The 19,347-nt window shown below is 40.2% G+C and overlaps 1 protein-coding gene across 1 annotated transcript; it reads right to left on the bottom strand.

The window, feature by feature from the left end:
* Positions 1 to 11,133: 11,133 nt before the first annotated feature.
* On the bottom strand, positions 11,134 to 19,006 carry LOC139734544 (monocarboxylate transporter 3-like). Its single transcript, XM_071645319.1, has 4 exons — positions 18,808 to 19,006; positions 15,893 to 16,033; positions 11,634 to 12,551; positions 11,134 to 11,297 (listed from the first exon to the last, which is right to left on the bottom strand). Exons 1-4 carry the CDS (start codon positions 19,004 to 19,006, stop codon positions 11,134 to 11,136), a joined length of 1,422 nt encoding a protein of 473 aa, XP_071501420.1.
* Between the last annotated feature and the right edge of the window lie 341 nt (positions 19,007 to 19,347).

Below are 19,347 nucleotides of genomic sequence, written 5' to 3'. Positions count from 1 at the left end.
GAAATATGTAGCAGCACGCTCATTTACATTCATTGTGCTTCTCTTGAATCTCTTTTCAGATTGCTTGCATTTGTGTGGCCAACAATAGCTGGATACGAGGTAAACGTTAGGTCGCTCCGTGCAGGCAAAGAGAAGCGGCCGTGGAAACCATATATTGTGAACGTACCTGCAAACAAAAAAGAGGTCATTTCCACCCAGTGATTCTCGCACACAAATTTTTTAACTGCAATGTACATGATGTATATAGCTCTTTGCCTGTCAAGTTCAGATTCAGATTCATTCAGACTCTTCTTTATTGATCTATGATAAGACTTATAGAAATTTTGTTTCCGTTGACAATATTGTACAGGAATGAAAACACGTCGCAAATCACATCAGTTAATTGTTTCAAAGACAGTTACAATACACGTTACGAACAGATCATGTAGATACACAATGTCAACTAAATGTGTCCTCCGCTGTGTCACATTATTCTTCAAACAAATTCACGGGGTTCCTACTAACAACGACAACAGCAGCAGTGACAACAACAAAAAATAATAATAATAATATCACGTTGTAAAGCGGAAACTCAAAATGTCCGCCATGTTTTGCTGGAAATTGTGAATTCTAAATATACATTAAACAGGCGGAAGACAGTAAAGTATTCCACGGGAGACATAGCTTCTTCTTCCTATTTCCTTTATTTTGTATTCGAGCTTTCGGCCATGTCACTGCATGTCGGCCTTCATCAGGATCTATACAAACAAAATGACAACACTGCTAATGATACTGTAATAACATGACTTACATGTCCTATACTATAATACTCGAAGTTGTTGTTGTTGTCGCGGCCTTATGTATTTCCTGTTTTATTTCGGCGTTGCTGGTTTCTCTATCTCCTCCCGAGCCGTCGGCTCCGGGCAGTTGCGACCGGTGCCGTCGGCCGCAGGAGAGTATCCTACATCGAATGGCGTGGGTTTCGTCCCCTCTCCGCCTCCGTGTCGACGTCGAGGACGAAAAAGAAAAATTAATTAGCTACATGCATAATGCATTTTTGTGCGTGACGAAAGAGCCGAGCGTTTCAATATTCACGGAACCTGCGCTGGCCTCCTGCTTTCTCGATCTTCCATCTTTTAGCTTGCAGAGACACTGGGGGATACTAAAGATGATGGTGCAGCGAAATCTCTGACATCTTCCGGCGGACGCGCACGCACACACACAATGTACCTCGCAGAACTCTATACACACTCTACACTGTGTGTATATAGTTCTGTGATGTACCTTTGCCTCCGCCTGTTACGTGTACTGAATGTATTGACGATGGTTTCACGAATCTGTGTGTGCGTGACATGGACTACAAGGGCATTTACGTACATTGCAGTTCGCCATTATTGGCGTCCCCAAATGAAAACAACGAACGTTGGTTATGTAATTGTATTTTGCACAACTGCAGAATACTATATGCAGCTCAGGTACGTCATTTAGTTTGCTCGCCGTTTGCTCTCAAGTCCGGTGTCATTGTACGCAGACTGTTTAGGACGCGGCTAAATATATTTGCCGATCGTACCCTTACATATCAGATTACACGCGCAGCTGTGTCCATTCGTTTACTGCAGAGCTGCTGTAATCATACATATTCATAAGATGAGCGGACGTAGAGGAAAACCTCGCTTTGCCGACCGCCTATTTTTAAAATTGCAAGTGGAAATAGAATGTGTGGTTCTATGGTCTATCAAACCAAGTTTTGGTGACAAAAAAAGAGGGAGCAAATGAAGACGAATGCAGTGATGTATATATTCTTCTTTCTTCCATAACATGGGAAAAATATTAAAGAAAAAAATACGAGGTCGTGAGAACCTACTCCCACGGGTGCCTATTAAACCTGATGACTATGATCTCCCCCTCCCCAAATAATAACAATGATGATAATAATAATAATAATAATAATAATAATAATAATAATAATAATGATAAGGATAATGATAATAATGATATAATAATAACAATAATAGGAGCAATAATTGTAGGCCTAATATTAATTATGATAATGTACAATCTGAAGCAGATGTAGTTCTATATTGATATGATATATCAAGCCAAGTTTTGGTGATTAAAAACAGCAAGGAGGGAGCAAAATTATGAAGACGAAAATATCTTATTTTTCTCTCATAACGTGGGGAAAAGAAACATGAAAAAAAAACACAAAACAAACCGAGGCCTTGAGACCAGCCGTGGATTCCCGCGGGTGCCCGCGTGGATGCAAGAGCAGGGGGTAATCAAAGTCATAGTGTTAATATCTTCCCGTTTCAACGGGAACAACCTGTGGGCAGAACTTTCGGGGAATCTCATTTGCGTTTTTGGTAATTTTTCCCTGAATGTTTTTGTTTTTTGCCCTGCGGAGGTGGAAATGTGTGTGTGCGTGAGGGGGGGGGGGAGGGGTGAGGGGCAACAAGACAACTGTTGGACTTCAACGGGTGCAAATAACCCCTCGAAACTCAAGTTCTATAATAAAAGCAAGTAGTGGCGGGAATGATCCCTACCAATGGACCGGATCGCCTGGCATATACTACCAAAATGTATTATAAAATTTCTGGGAAGGGTGGTCATTTAGAAGACAGCACAATTAACGAAAGAATGAGAAGACTTTTCTTTTTATTTCTTCAATAAAAATGTGCAAAATCGTATTAATAGAAAAAAAAAATAAAACCCCTCAGACCCGTGGATTTCCACGGGTGCTGCTAGTATGTGAAATAATATCGCTACAAAGCACTATATCATGGCGTGTGCAAGTATACAAAACACCCCTATACACATATACACATATTCGGATAAAATAATAACATGATTATATAAAAAAAGGTATACATACATTTTGCGATGATCGAGTAGCCGCTGTTATGTGATGGATTAGCCTACATGGCGTTCTGTGGTTTCTGGTTGATTTGGCTGAGTGTGTCAATTAATGTTGGTGTCGTGTTTGGGTATAGAGAGCGTTAGTAAATGTTGTTACAATATCACTGACAGTGGTGCATTTGTCATTTTGTTTGTATAGATCCTGATGAAGGCCGATATACCTGAAAGCTTGAATTCAAAATAAAGAAGATAGGAAGAAGAAGCTACGTCTCCCGTGGATACTGTCTAACGCCTATATAACGTCTCCACGACCTGGAAGTTTAGATAGATATAGATAGATAAGATAGATAGATAGATATAGGCGTACCTGCGCTCCGGCGTATTGTCTGCTACCGGCCAAAGAGATACCAAAGTGCGCCAAAAGTCATTTTGGGCACTTGGGATTTTTTAATTCTTGACATGCGCTCTTGAGAGGAAATACTTTGAAGAATATTTTATTAGAATATTTAAATCAGATATGTACATTAAAGGGATATATTTCCTACCTGAAGTAGCAAAATACAACATTTTAAGGGTTTCAAATCAAATTGTAACCTCTTTAATAAATAAGTAATTTCGACATGTGGTTTTTGAGATATCAACCTGTAATTTCTCCCACATATTTCTCAGAGTTTATTTTACTTTATGAATGCCGTAAAAATGCAAAGAAACTTAATCTTCATGAATATTTTCCGGTAAATATCCTTGAAAAGAGGGTAATTATTTGTCTTTTTTAATATATCCAAATTAAAAGTTTAGAGTGCCACGGATTTCCAACTCCATTCTATTACCACCTTATACCCTGATGTCTCAGCTTTAAGCTGATACCAGATTTGGCTGCCACCTTTTGCCACTTTTTGTGTTAGAGCCGATTTTCCGCGGCACATTACGTCTATTTTGGACCTGGCAGCCGCTTAGGAATTCTGTTATCATACGGCGCCGCATGAGGGCGGCATTATATTTTGATTCATTTTTTTTTTGTCTTGCACGTTAGAGGCCCAGAAACATGATTAACACTGAATAAGAGGTGAACAGAGTTACAAAATACATGAATAGGGCTAGTTCCGTCACCTAAAAGACCCCTCATAAGTACATAATTGCACATAGCCAATTAGGTCATAGCCATATTGTCCATATACAGTTGTATTGTCATAGCCACTACTGTAAACAAGCTATTCCCTCTGCGATACATACTGTATGGACACCTAAATACTTCGATCTTACTCTTGACATGTGCAGATAGAACGTTATACACCTAAACACAGATATTTTATTCTCATCGGTTACTCTTAAGAAGCAAAGTCTGTTGCTATCCGGCTGCTCACCAAAGTATATCGGATCGCAGTCTGATGAATCTGACTGTATCGGTCGACTATCAGATCAGTGTCAGACATTGCTCGTGTGATCCTCATCGGACGATCTTGCCTCATCGGATCATGCCCGACCTGTCTAACATTGATCTGATTGGCGACTAATACAAGTCGGATTCATCAGACTGTGATCCCATATACTTAGGTGGGTAAATTCTGCCGGAGGCCAAAAAAAAAAAAAAAAAAATGCTTCAGACGACTGACTGTCAATGAGAAAAAAAAAATCCTTTTGAACGGGGATGAATTTATAATTTCACATGATAGTGATTCCGATAGATATTTCATTGAAAACATTTTATTATAGCTTTTTCAAGTAAACTTTTATACACGGCAGACTCATTTTTAGTTGTTAAGTCATAACCTTTCATTTTCATGATTACTGACTTTACAATTTGTTATCTTTCCACTAAAATTAGACAAAATGGTTTTTTGAGTGTTGCGCTTGTATAAATTGATATGGCATAGGCCTAAGGTTATAAAGCAGAGAGATTGATTTTATATCACACATTTATGTCCTGCTAGAATAGAGTGAAGAAATTCACCCTAAAGTACAGCGTACATCATAAACTTATATTCTAATTTACACGGACAACAGTATTAATTTGCAGTATACGTGTGTATAATAATGGAACTTCCAGCGCAACATGAATTCGATTGCCGAATGTTTATTCACTTTCTGTGACATAATATGTAAGGATCTTGTATTCAATGGTAGTATATTAACGCAGTGTCAGTGAATATGAAAAGATAAATCAACCCCCTTTCAAATTAATCTTTGAAGAAAATAAAACAGCCTAAGATTTGCATTGCTTGATTCGTCATTTACAGACAGATTTTTGGTAGCCAATGAAAAATTAGCATCACAATGACGTCCTATAAGATTGAAATTATGTTCAATCAATTCTACGCCCCAAATTACCCCTATACACCAAATTTTGGTAAAGAGAAACCATGGGATATAATTTTGGCGCACTTTGAGCTCATTCTGGCCCACTGTGCGGCGGTTTCACTCTGTGGCGATCTTCACGCAGACTGACTTTCAAAGTGGTGATGATGTGCTTCTGTGTTTACTGGTTTGGCGCCGTGGATCAGCTTGACGCATGGATGGTTTGCCTGTTGCGGTGTCTACATCTTGATATATAAAGATTCGGACCTTTTGTTCAGCGCGTTTTTGTTTCGGATGGTAATGACCTCATTGAGGCAGAGATTTCACAGGCCACTCTTTCTTAGTGTTAGTTTGACTTTTTTTGATGACCCATGTAGATAGCGTGCAATTTCCATGTTAAATTTGTCTTCCAGGCTCCAGATGTACTTTGAGAGCTGGGTCTCATATTTATATGTTTCATGCTCGATCGATTTAACATTGTTCCTGCATCTGTCTTGGACAGTAGGCTATCCCCCGCCAGTCCGTAGTAACATTTTTCCACGTTGTCATGTCTGAGGGTTGCCTTTTTTATACACAAAAGCCGTTTCCATGCATCTTCCTTTCAGCGGGCATTGGTCTTTTTGGCGGCTGTTGCATTTGGGTTTGGGTTCCGTGTCACGTGACTTGGGATGACTGATAACTTTTTGGTTGTGGGATTTATGACTGCATCCATGTTTTTCATACAGCTGTAGCTCATTTGTACCATGTTCTTATTCAATGATGGGCTCAGTTTGTGCCCTTTGGGGGAAGTGTTTGCTGATGAGCTGCAGAGACCCCCCCCCCCCCCCCCTACACACACACACACATTTGTCTTGGTCCCTGCATTGTATGGTGGGTTAAACCATGTGATATTTCTGCTCCTGTTTTTCCTTTTCCTTCCCTTTCCCTGTTCACTCGGTTTGGAGAACTTGATACTCTTCTCGTGTAATATCATCTGCTTTACAGCATCGAGCACTTTTCAGCAATCCTCAACAAATCCTCAACAAATTAAATATATAAAGTGACAACCTGCTGAAACAGGATGTGCTGGATATAATCAGTCATCCATACGCACATCAAAGCACTTATAGCGCCTGGAATGTTAGTGCAGGGAAGCCAGGGTTCTATGGGTTAAACTTCCATTTTGAGGTTCGGATGGCACCTTGTCTGCCTATACCACACGCACAAGTGAACTTGTTATGTCCTGTTCCGATGATTTTGTTTTAGGTTTGACATGGCCTCTGTTTAGAGGTAAATGTAATATACTTTTCAGAGAACACGAAATGAACGCCCCGGATGTAAGGGAATCACAACCTTATTGAGTAGGCCTATAATACTATTACAAGTCCATGCCATAGCAACTCACTCGCGATGCAGGTTCCATTGTCGGTTTTTTTTTCTTCTTTTTTTTTTGCAAGTCAAAGTGTAATCACGGTGAAGCGCTCTCTATTAACCCTCAGCGCGCCATTCTAATTACCTGTCCATTCAGGTGTACGTGAAATTGTGCACATCTTTGCCTCATTGGCACAGAAAGAGGTAAACACCCTTCTTGTTTTCCGGATCGCTGTTACCAACACTTTGTCGTTCTCACATGGTAACAAGCATTTTTAAGATTCAGTTTCAGTTTCAGTAAGTTTTATTTCTCCACTTGTACATAACAGAAAGTAAGTATTACAATATCAAACATATTATTCACAAGTCATGAAAATATAAACAAAATGTCGCATTACAAATATATAGTCATGTGAAATAATACATAAATATCATTACAGATGTGTACAGGTGTAAGTGTACAGGTGGAGGAGACCGTTATCAATAAGCAAAACACTTGACTTGGACAACGGCCTCTGAACATAATATGCCTTGTAACAATCTTTTTATTTAACTAAAGGAAGGAACGGAACAATTTTACACACGTAGAACAAACAATGTAAATCTTTAAAGTATTTTGAATGTCATTTGACCAAAAAGGACAACACAAAGTGGAATGTATAAAGACGAAAGAAGAACAAAACAAAACAAACCAAAGCCTGAGAATAAGGTAACCGAATAGGAAGAGTAGAGTAAAGAGAGAAGAGAAGAAAGGCGATGAGATGCAGTGTTCAGGAGTTGGGAACTATAAAACAAAAGTGTAATATCTAATTCGAGTGCTACATTGCGAGAACAACGTTTTTAGAAGATGATTTAAAACATTGTAGAGAAGAACTGCGTTTAAGGTCATCATTCAATGAGTTCCATACATCTGGACCATGATGTCTTATGGAATTTGGAGCTATAATGAGTTTAGGGTTTTCCAAATGATAATCTGTTGCATGACAGGTATATAGGATATGAATGAATATTATAATTTGAAATATTATCTTTAAACAATTCAGGGAGCTGATTATTAGTATATTTGTCTACATACATAAATATTGCTGTTTGCCATGTATGTGTATCAGAAATTCTAAGAGTCTTTAAATCATAAAACAAAGATTCAGTGTGTGCTAAGTAGTGTGAACCGGTAATAAGTCTTACAGCACGTTTTTGTAATAACAATATCGACTTTATGTTCTTAACACCGCAATTCCCCCACACAATATTACAGTAGGTGATATGGGGTAATATGAGTGCATTATAAAGAATTTGAAGGGTATGTTTGGTAAGATATTCTCTTACTTTCCAGAGGATCCCGATATTTTTTTACATTGATGAATAAACTCGGTGTACATGATCGGACCATGTTAGGTATGAATCAACAATTATCCCCAAAAATTTTACACAAGACTTTTGATCCAATTGCTTACCATCAATATATAACATGATATCATCCATTGGTGTATTGCTATTTCAAAAAAAATAATAATAACTCGGGGTTTTTTTCTATATTCAATGATAATTTATTGCACTTAAACCACATTGAAACCTTCAATAATTCTGAATTGACAACTGTAGTGAGTGTATGTAGGTTTTTATGAGAAAAGAGGATGCTCGTGTACAAAGTCAAGTAATACCCACACACATCATTATCATACAACAATCTTTACTCATACTGATTAGAGTTAAACTGACTTAGAAGCATACACTTGACTGAAATCCAAGTATGCTATTGTTAAAGTCAACGATGGCATGAAATACAATGTTTGAGTTTTCCTCTCTTTCGACAAAAGAAAAGCTTCATATAAGTGGCCCGCAATGACTCCAATTAACGTTTTTGTTGTCGTACGGGTTGGTTTCATTAGATGATATTCATGAAGTTTTATTTTCAACGTGAAGTAAAAGCGTGAAATAAAACAGGAGGAATGCAATATAACATATAACCTCCAACAAAATTGTACACTCTTCATCTATAACTCATATCAATGGCAGTATTATCTGATGTATAGTTTCCGAACTACTAAGGTTCAAGTGGAAAATGTTAATTTTTTTGTGGTAACACCTAGTATATTCCACATTTTCACATCATTATTCTATTTTAATGTTATGTATACTTTTCACGGAAACTGCAGAAATAGAATAAACCCGAAGACAAAATTTGCTCTCCCTCTCTCTCTCTCTCTCTCTCTCTCTCTATATATATATATATATATATATAGAAACGTAATAAGAAAATTGGTCTGCTCGGCATCTTGATGATAATAAGTAAACGAATCAGTAGAAAAAGAACGCCGTAAAAAATAATAATAAATCCTAGATCTTGAAGATCTTAATCAAACCCGTTTCTGAAACAGACATGAAAACACGTCTGATCATGGGCAGACGGATTTTGAAACTCACCTTTCAAAGAAGTCACTGCGCTAAACAGATGGAGGTCTTTTGTCACACCATGGGCACTGATGAAGAGTGTGACCTTGCCTTTCAGTATTTGAGAGCTATGCTCCGTTTTTAAGATCTTCAAGATCTAGGATTTATTATTATTTTTTACGGCGTTCTTTTTCTACTGATTCGTTTACTTATTATCATCAAGATGCCGAGCAGACCAATTTTCTTATTACGTTTCTGTACTGTGTACATTTTCTGCTACTCTTCCGACTGTTGGCGATGAGGCCCTTTTCAGATTCACTGTTTTGGAGCCGGAGATTTGCCATGTCATCTTGCAGTCATGACTACGCGTCATTGGATGCGTCACTATGGACACTGTGCGCTACCTCCATCTGTTTAGCGCAGTGACTTCTTTGATAGGTGAGTTTCAAAATCCGTCTGCCCATGATCAGACGTGTTTTCATGTCTGTTTCAGAAACGGGTTTGATTAAGATCTTTTGTCACACCATGGGCACTGATGAAGAGTGTGACCTTGCCTTTCAGTATTTGAGAGCTATGCTCCGTTTTTAAGATCTTCAAGATCTAGGATTTATTATTATTTTTTACGGCGTTCTTTTTCTACTGATTCGTTTACTTATTATCATCAAGATGCCGAGCAGACCAATTTTCTTATTACGTTTCTGTACTGTGTACATTTTCTGCTACTCTTCCGACTGTTGGCGATGAGGCCCTTTTCAGATTCACTGTTTTGGAGCCGGAGATTTGCCATGTCATCTTGCAGTCATGACTACGCGTCATTGGATGCGTCACTATGGACACTGTGCGCTACCTCCATCTGTTTAGCGCAGTGACTTCTTTGAAAGGTGAGTTTCAAAATCCGTCTGCCCATGATCAGACGTGTTTTCATGTCTGTTTCAGAAACGGGTTTGATTAAGATCTTTTGTCACACCATGGGCACTGATGAAGAGTGTGACCTTGCCTTTCAGTATTTGAGAGCTATGCTCCGTTTTTAAGATCTTCAAGATCTAGGATTTATTATTATTTTTTACGGCGTTCTTTTTCTACTGATTCGTTTACTTATTATCATCAAGATGCCGAGCAGACCAATTTTCTTATTACGTTTCTGTACTGTGTACATTTTCTGCTACTCTTCCGACTGTTGGCGATGAGGCCCTTTTCAGATTCACTGTTTTGGAGCCGGAGATTTGCCATGTCATCTTGCAGTCATGACTACGCGTCATTGGATGCGTCACTATGGACACTGTGCGCTACCTCCATCTGTTTAGCGCAGTGACTTCTTTGAAAGGTGAGTTTCAAAATCCGTCTGCCCATGATCAGACGTGTTTTCATGTCTGTTTCAGAAACGGGTTTGATTAAGATCTTTTGTCACACCATGGGCACTGATGAAGAGTGTGACCTTGCCTTTCAGTATTTGAGAGCTATGCTCCGTTTTTAAGATCTTCAAGATCTAGGATTTATTATTATTTTTTACGGCGTTCTTTTTCTACTGATTCGTTTACTATATATATATATATATATATATATATATATATATATATATATTTATATATATATATATATATATATATATATATATATATATCACTCTCTCTTCCTCGTTCTCTTTCGTTTCCGGATCTGATACCACTTAATACCGAAATTCACTTTAAAATGGTTAAAGACCCGGTATAGTGTGGGGATTCATAGATGATTTAGTTCATTCGCTGCCTACCGGGTTACGTAAGAAAACCACGATTAGCACCGGTCAGCGAATACGTGCATCGAAGCGTGCGCTCATAGGTAACGGTCGACTCCACTCGAGATGTACTGAGACTGCGTGTGTGTACCTACACAGAGAGCAAGGGGCTGGGTGAGCCTATTACCTCCTTGCACAGAGATTATTGACAAAGCTGTACACAGTTCGTTAGGGGAATTCTCGAATATATCCGAGCCGGGCCAGTCTTCCCACTCCACGAATCCAAAGGGTCCGACACTCACGAGTTATACGGCCCACGTGCTCGACAGCGGAAATGTCCACGAGTAAGACAGCTCACGAGTCATACTGCCCACAAGCTCAAAACTAGGCACACACAAAAAAAAGGCCTACGAGACCGACACTGGGGAAATTAAGCCCGGCGACTCGTGGGCCTTGTTTGTCTAGTGTCGGACTCATGGGCTGTGCCTCATGTCGAGTTTGTTGGTTGTAAGACTCGTGTGGGTGTTGGGTTTGTGACGTGCACCCCTTTATATGGCAGCACGCTGGTCACGTGAGGGGAAACAGCCACGCCCCTGGTCCCTGTATCTCTGGATGTACATGAGGGTCACTGTCAGGGGAACAGTCATTACGCACATGCCGCCAACGAGTTGAAGGGCTCCATCGAATGAACCCGTGACATCATACAGCTTGCCTGCAATGAAAGTGAATAAATTGGTAACTTCTAGATTGTGATTTTAGCTTGAAAAGGACAAAATGCATTCGATAGTAATGAGAACAGTAATGAAAGCATGTAGAAGGAGGTATTCCGTCAAGAATCAACCTCTCCGCCATTCACTTTTGAATTACCCGCACTTTCACAAAGTTTATACATTCACATTTTATGTGAGTGTATAATCATTTACCGCTTTTTTCTTTCTTTAAGGAATTTCTCACACGAAGAAAAATATCACGTTATGTTTTGCACTCGTGCATAATATGTTTGTTCTTCTATTTTTTTTTTTCATCTTAATTCCCCAAGGTGTCATACCTGTGGTGTACCCAGAAATTATATTTCCAAGTCCTGTGATGAATAATTTGGCCGAGATGATTCCTTCGATATTTCTCTCGGCGACAAAGGATTTAAGAACTGCCCAGGATGCCGCGTAAGCGGCAAACATGCCGCCGCCGGCGAAAAAGGAGCAGATGAGAAGATGCGTTGGGGATGATGCCTTTGCAGGGTAAAGAAGCAACGCCCCACCAAAAGAGGCCATGCTGGTGATGAACAGAGGTGCTCCCCAGTGGTGTCTGAAACGCAGGATTAAGGTCATAGTCCCCTGGAAGACCAATCCCCCAATTGACCCCACCATGGGCAGGTAGGAAGCGAACGATTCCTCGAAGCCCTTGGACATTGCGAAGGCGATGACGAAAAGAGTCCAGCTGATCGTAGTAATCTGCAATACTACTTTACATGGTAAGAAGAGGAGAGTGAACGCCCACTCCTGCACCAGCGCCCTCACCCCCATATCTGACCAGACATATTCCAGGATCCGTTCTCGTGTCGATCGAGGCTTTGTGGTCTTTCGACATTGGTCTATTGAGTTAGTTGTCGAGTCTTTGTCTGCTCGCTCCAACAAGAATGCAGAAGACTCCGACAAACTCGCCTGGTCATCTTCACCTGGAAGGACTTCTCCTCTATCCGTACGAGGCAAGCTCTTTGTTTCCGCTAAGTCCAAAGGGGGACGGAGCGTCGCTCCTATTGGCACACAGTGTTGATACAAGCCTGCCAAACAAAGTATGGCTCCTTCGAGTCCGTATCCTTCCAGTAGGGATGACGTCAAGACAGGGAAAAACGCGCCCCCAACGAAGTATCCCATGAGACAGATGGAATTTACATATCCAAATTTGTCACCGAAGTGTTGGTGTAGAACGACGAGGGATATTTGGCTGATAGGGGAGCTGAACAATCCTGTGGAGAAGGAAAAAAACGGTAAGTTCTATCAAGACATGAATGAACCCGATAGCAAATATTATCTGGTTTCATGTCACGCATTCGATGCAAGAAACACGAGGATCTGTGAAGGGAATCCTGAAGAGTGGTGAAAGTTTAAATATTTACACACGAGAACGGAAAAGATTATTAATTCCCAAAGAGGTTCTATTACGTATCACCTCTCTGTTAATTCCTTACAGGCGACTTCCAACATCTTCTTGTGCATCTGTGAGGCTGGCGTCCCACTATTCCGAAATTGGTAAAGCAAGTTTTTGAGTTATCAGTCTTGAGAAACTTCATCGGTGGTTATTACGACGGCTTTAAGATGCCCTCACGAATAGCCGATGTTTGTATGATCAGAGGGTCGACTTAAATTGGAACACTTCTTTCATCATGGTGTCCATCTCTGCTCAACATCAGGACCAGTGTGACGCCTGTATATTATAGAATGGCTGTATTATGATATACCCTAAATGACGTGAAATCAAGATGTCCCAAACTCACTTTAAGGCATCAGAAGCAAGCAACGGCGTAGCCAGGATTTGATCTTAGGGGGAGGGAGGGTGTGGGACGGGGGTGTCCCCCCTCCCACGGTAAGAACTTTTTGCATTTTGATGTTGTAAATGGTGCAATTTGATGCATGTTTTTGCGCGTTTATCGAATTGAAACAGTCCCACCGGTTTGAGGTAACAATATATTTTCATGTCGATTATCATTGAACAATTTTGGCTATAAAATATGGTATCATTTAAATCAATGTCTTGTATTAATTTTTACACTGAATATCATGAACGCGACTGAACCCGAGCTAGCGGAGCGAGCGGGGGAGGGGGGGGGGGGAGGGTGTGGGAGGGGAGTGTCCCCCTCCCACGGTGAGAACTTTTTTGCATTTTTATGTTGTAAATGGTGCAATTTGATGCGTGTTTTTGCGCGCGTTATCGACGTGTAACAGTCCCACTTGTTTGAGGTAGCAGTATATTTTGATGTAGATTATTATTGAACAATTTTCCTATAAAATGGTATGATTTAAATACACTTCTTGTATTCATTCTTTTCACTGAATATCATGAACGCGACTGAGCCCGAGCGAGCGGGGAGGGGAGGGTGTGGGAGGGGGGTGTCCCCCCTCCCACGGTGAGATCTTTTTGCATTTTGATGTTGCAAATGATGCAATTTGATGCTTGTTCTTGCGTGTTTTAACGAGTTGAAACAGTCCCACTTGTTTAAGGTTGCAGTATATTCTAGTGTAGATTATTATTGCACAATTTGCCTATGATATATATAAATGGTATCATTTACATAAACTTGTTGTATTAATTCTTACTCTGAATATCATGAACGCGACTAAGCCCGAGCGAGCGGAGCGAGCGAGGGAGGCGGGGCGGGTGTGGTAGGGGGTGTCCTCCCTCCCACGGTGAGAACTTTTTGCATTTTGATGTTGCAAATGGTGCAATTTGATGCATATTTTTGCTTGTTTTTGCGTGTTTTATCGACTTGAAACAGTCCCACTTGTTTGAAGTAGCAATATAATGTTTTCATGTCGATTATTATTGAACATTGTGGCTATAAAATAGTATTAGTTAAATAAACGTCTTGTATTAATTCTTACAATGAATATCATGAAAATTTCTGCTCAGCAATCAAACAGAAAAAGCATGCACACGAGGGTGTAGATAAGGGCATTTCCCCTCCCACACGAAGGTGACTTTGCATTTTCAGACCTTAAATTCAGCGATTTGGTGCAAATTTTGGGTGCAATACTTTTTCATCGAAGTGTTAAACTCACGGAATTTAGCTCTTATTCCGAATGTGCATCATCTGTGTGTATGTACAAAGTCTAGTGAGGAAGAGCTTAGGGGAAGGGGGATTCCCCCTCCCGCTCGGCGGAGCTTTTGCGTTTTAAGAATTGAAATAAAGCGATCTGGAGCACACTTTTTGTGGAAAATTCGGAAATTGTCATTCCCAAAAATGTATTAAGTCTAAAGAGGGTAACAAGCAATGGAAGGGTGGCAAGATACCTCTCCCATATTCAAGGGAGCCTTTTTTTCGGTTTTGCTGAAGCTTTTTGAACTGAAATTCAACAATCTGGCGCACACTTTTGTTGGAATATCTAGAAATTTTTCAGTCAGAAAAGAAGTGTAGCAAGCCTGTGGAAGGAGATTCTGTATAATTTTCTGATTGCAGTTAAACGCGTTTTGGTACACACATTTTGTATCATATTTGGAAAACTCTTTATGTTCAAAGCGTAGCCACAGTCTTCTTCTATGCATGGGGGGGGGGGGGGGGGGAGGAGGGGCGGGCGAGCAGGAAGAAGGCGTGGGCGATTGTTATCTCCACCCTTCCCGTACGATGGAGCTTTTGCCTTTTTAAGGTTGAAATTGAGATATCTCCTATACGCATATTTGATGGCATATTTGGGAAATCATGAAAAAAAAAACTGATGTGGGGGGGGGGGGACTGAGGGAGGAAAGGGTCGATTAAAAGCAGAAATTTCCCTTGTACATGAGGGAACTTTGAGTTTTCGGAATATAAGTGATAAGTCTTGTGCACTCAGAATTATTCATAATTTTGTGTAAATCAAAAAATTGTACTAAGGCTAGGGAAAGAGGCACAGAGGGGGAGGGTTTGGGAGGGGGATACCCCCTCCCAAGCACGAGAGATTTTGCATAATTTGAATTGAAATTCAACGATCTGGTGCACACTTTGAGTGAAATATTCAAAAAATTATGATCTTATTTGATGAAAGGTTGAAAAGGAGACCCGCTTCATGTGCATGCATACAGTATACACGCATTTTTTTTCCGCCCCGCAAATCCCCGGTCCAAATCTTAGGGGGGGGGGGGGGGGCGATCGCCCCCATCGCCCCCCCCCCCCCCCCCCCGGTCCCCGGCTACGCCAGTGGAAGCAAGATAAAACCATTATTTATCATTATTTACGCCACTAATGTTAATAAAGTGGGGTTTCGGGAGGGGGATTGTTGGGGTGTGCGTGTGTGTGTGTGCGCGGTGGGCTTGATGATGGCTGGATGTGTGAGGGGGTGCTTGGTGTGTGGTGGCTACGCCCTGTTGGATTAATGGTGAGGGGTTCTTGCGGCTGTCCAGCGGGTAATAAGGGGCGTACACGAAGCATAATATTGGATGGCCGAGTGGGTGACGGATCTGTATAAGGCAAGAGAAGAGGTGCCCCTTCCCCCCCCCCCCCCCCCCCCAAAAAAAAGATAAATAAATAAATAAATGACAGAGGCCCTCTATGGTTTATTGTCAATATGATTATTGTGATAAATCCCATTAATCATGGCGCGATGTTGCGTGTCTTACCTGTAAGAAACATCATAACGGCAAACCAAAGTGGCGACGTTAGGTATCCTGATACGGCAAGAGCTCCACTCGCACCCAACCCGCCCACGACGCAAAGAGTTCGGGGGTCTACTAGCGTGGAGAGATAGCTCACGAGGGGACCTGGATTGTGAAAGGAAACAAAATGTAGATCGCTTTCAGCATGCCTCTGAATCTAATGAATATTTCCAATAACGAAAGCTGTCTTTGACAAGCCGATCCAGAAAGCTTGCCTGAGACTTGCGTGATGCAATAGTTACTGAGGTACAAAGGTCTCCCCAGCAGCATTTAAGACATTGTAAAGATGGAGAACTTTTAATGTCGAATAGTCATTCACATTCGTGTATTTATGTGTATGTGTGTGTGTGTGTGTGTGTGTGTGTGTGTGTGTGTGTGTGTGCCGAGAGAGATTTGTACGTTAATTCATAGTGATTGTTTGGCTGGTCGTAGCTATTTGATTGCAAATCATTTTCCCACAATGAAGTCATCTATTCTGAGCAACATGATAATGGGAGCATTAAGCAAAGTGAAACTCTGCCAGCTAAATAATATGTTTATTGAAACATTCATGTTTCGCAATCATAAGAATTATACATGCACAAAAAAAAGAGAATCGTACGAAGGACAACAATGCTACAAATGAAATGTTGATATCAATGAAAGCGTAATTTAAGTACACGCACAAAAATAACAAAGTGAGCCGTAAACTATTCAGTATAATTCAAAGACACAGGCGATCAATGGTGATAAATATTCGATATTTACTCTCACCCTTAAAGGAAACCAAAACCCAAAGAGCAATGTGGATTGAGTGAAAGTAGCATCATTAGTAGAACATAACAATGAAAGTTTGAGGAAAATCAGACAATCGATGCAAAAGTTATGCATTTTTAAAGTTTTGGTGTTGGAACAGCTGCATGAGGAGGCGACTAGAGCTCATGACGTCATCTGTGGACAACAATACAAAGAAAATATAAGGAGAATTTCCCCAAACTTCATTTTTCATGAAAAGTACACATTCCATCAACTTGATACTTACATATTATGATAAGGTTAGTAATAAATAATTCCCCCTGCTTTCTGAAAGCGGTTAGTCAAGTGCTCGTTCATTATGCTAGAAAAGTGAAGGCATGTTGAAGTTTCTTTATGTCGAGCTCCCTGGGAAGGGTAGCGATAGCAATGAAGAGGTTACTTTGGGGTAAAAATGATGGCCTCATATTGCACGCTGTTCTTACAGCGCCGACAATGGAGAGGCATATTGCTGAATTTGGCAAGAGTTCCACGTAGGCCTATCCCCCGCTAGAATTAAAAAAAAAAAGTGATATGTATAGGTAAGGTGATTAAATTTAGGAATCTTTAGGGTTAGGGTTAGAGTTTTATAGGGTTAAAGGGATGGTACAGTATTGGTGGAGATGAGAATTGGGCTTTTAACTTTTTGAGAGATACCAAGAAAATACTTATACTATAGTACAGAGCATACCATTTTAAAAGGAATTCAAAGTTTATTTGATGAAAATCGGGTTTGGAATGACCGAAACATCCAAAAACAAAGTAAAACAAAGCGATCATAGTAAAGTGTGGGTCCCACCCTTTATTAGAATCTGTCTTTTTTGGATATCTCAGCCATTTCAAAACAAATTTTCATCAAATAAACGTTGAATTCCTCATAGAATTACATGCTCTTTCATATCTCATAAGAGGTTTCTCATTATCTCACCAAAAAATGTTAGAAACCTGAAATTAGGTCTCAACCACAACTATATGATCCCTTTAAGGTTAAGGTAACGTCGATCTCGGTGCCCTTGGGTAACGCGGATACCGGAGTCCTAGGTTTAGGGACGGGGGTACATATGGAACTCTTTCCCCGAATTTGTCCATCGGTCGTCGGTATGCGTTGTTTCTTTCATGAATATCATGAATTTCATGAAGATTTTGATTACACAACATTAATCTTAAATACATGTACTCAACGGAGGAAACAGCTCGTAACTACAGAAGGGCTCGGGATATAAATATGTTCATGATAATAATATGTTCATGATAATATGTTCATTCAATGTTGCAAGTTCCACAACTGAGTACTTTTCACCCTGATTAAGAAGAATTAATGACATGGAAAAGACGCCTTTAGAAACCAGTATAAGTTAGGATGGAGGCTCATCAAATACATGGCGGGGGATTCAGTTGAGGAATTTGCTATACCTACTAAAGATATACTTAATGGTGAAAGTATGAATCAATGAGATATATACTAGTATATAATTCATAATGATTGAATACTATGAGGGTGTGTATACAGCAGGCCTATAACTTTTGGGTGCAGGGGCAGATCCAGGAATTCCGTTAAGGGGCGCAAAGCAAGGTGCCACGTCTGGGTTTCATCACCTGACAAGCGAAAAACCAAAACAAATAAGCAAACAAAGCTTAAATATACATTGTCTCCTTCTCGCCAATTCCGGGTTTCATTATGTTACAAGGAGCCTTACTCTCTAAATAAAATCGAGTGAAAATTTTCACTCTTGAAGGAGTGAATACAAAAAAGAGTGAATTCAGAGTGAAATTGGAGTGAATTTCGAGAACTCATTTTAGAGTGACCTCAGGGATCACTCGAAGATTTTGGAGTGATCCTGACGTCACTCAAAAACGAGTGGAAATGAACATTTTCAATCAAAATTCACTCCAATTTCATTCAATTCTAAATTCACTCTTTTTGGTATTCACTCCTTCTATAAGAGTGAAAATTTTCATTTGATTTCTTTAGAGAGTAAGCGCATTTATTGGTGTATACTTTTATATAAAAAACAATTAAAGGGGGGCTTTTTGCTTTTATTAAAAAAGAAAACAAATAGATTTAATCATGAATTACGTCAACATGTCCGACATGAGTTACAACTTACAGGCCAAGTAGGAGACGGTCATCTCTATGGAGAGAATAAATCCCAGAGTGCCATAGTCTGTGTCCAGTTTTTGGACCAGGGAAGGAACTAGCACGCCAAAGGCTTTGAGCAGACCTTGCGCGATGCAGCCCAGTGAAAATTTGGCCACCAGCACCACGTATCTCCATTTGTCCTTAGATTCGACGAATGTCTCCGCCATGCTCACCCATAGAATGATTTAAATGTATGTCGCCTTGCGCAAGTCGCCACCCAGCATGTCCACTGGTCCCATGGAGGTACGAAGTGCTCGCTTGCGTTTCGGAGCACTCGCGCTTTCAATGCGATGGAGATTGAAGATTATACCAGTGCCTCCGCTGAATCGTTGTGCTTTGCTGCGTCTGTCCGGATTAAATCCATTTAGAATTATTTACATCTTGGTGCGGAAATGACAAGAATTATTGGAGTAACCAAAACTTTGGTTAAATGTAAGTCAATAAAAAGTGATACTTTACGCATGAGCAAACACCTTTCTTACCATCTTCCAAGGTACAAAAGTCAAAA

Source organism: Diadema antillarum, unplaced genomic scaffold, assembly GCF_040938485.1.
Source record: "Diadema antillarum isolate AM-2024a unplaced genomic scaffold, OU_Dant_1.0 seq00000532_RagTag, whole genome shotgun sequence".
Lineage (NCBI taxonomy): Eukaryota > Metazoa > Echinodermata > Echinoidea > Diadematoida > Diadematidae > Diadema > Diadema antillarum.
This window is presented reverse-complemented; position numbering and strand designations above follow the sequence as displayed.

Coding starts and splice junctions, on each gene's coding strand:
- LOC139734544 (XM_071645319.1), bottom strand. CDS start 19,006: ATGGCGGAGACATTCGTCGAATCTAAGGACAAATGGAGATACGTGGTG. Junction 12,552..15,892: donor CGTTATGATGTTTCTTACAG/GTAAGACACGCA, acceptor CCTTCTCCACAG/GATTGTTCAGCTCCCCTATC. Junction 11,298..11,633: donor AATTTCTGGGTACACCACAG/GTATGACACCTT, acceptor CTTTCATTGCAG/GCAAGCTGTATGATGTCACG.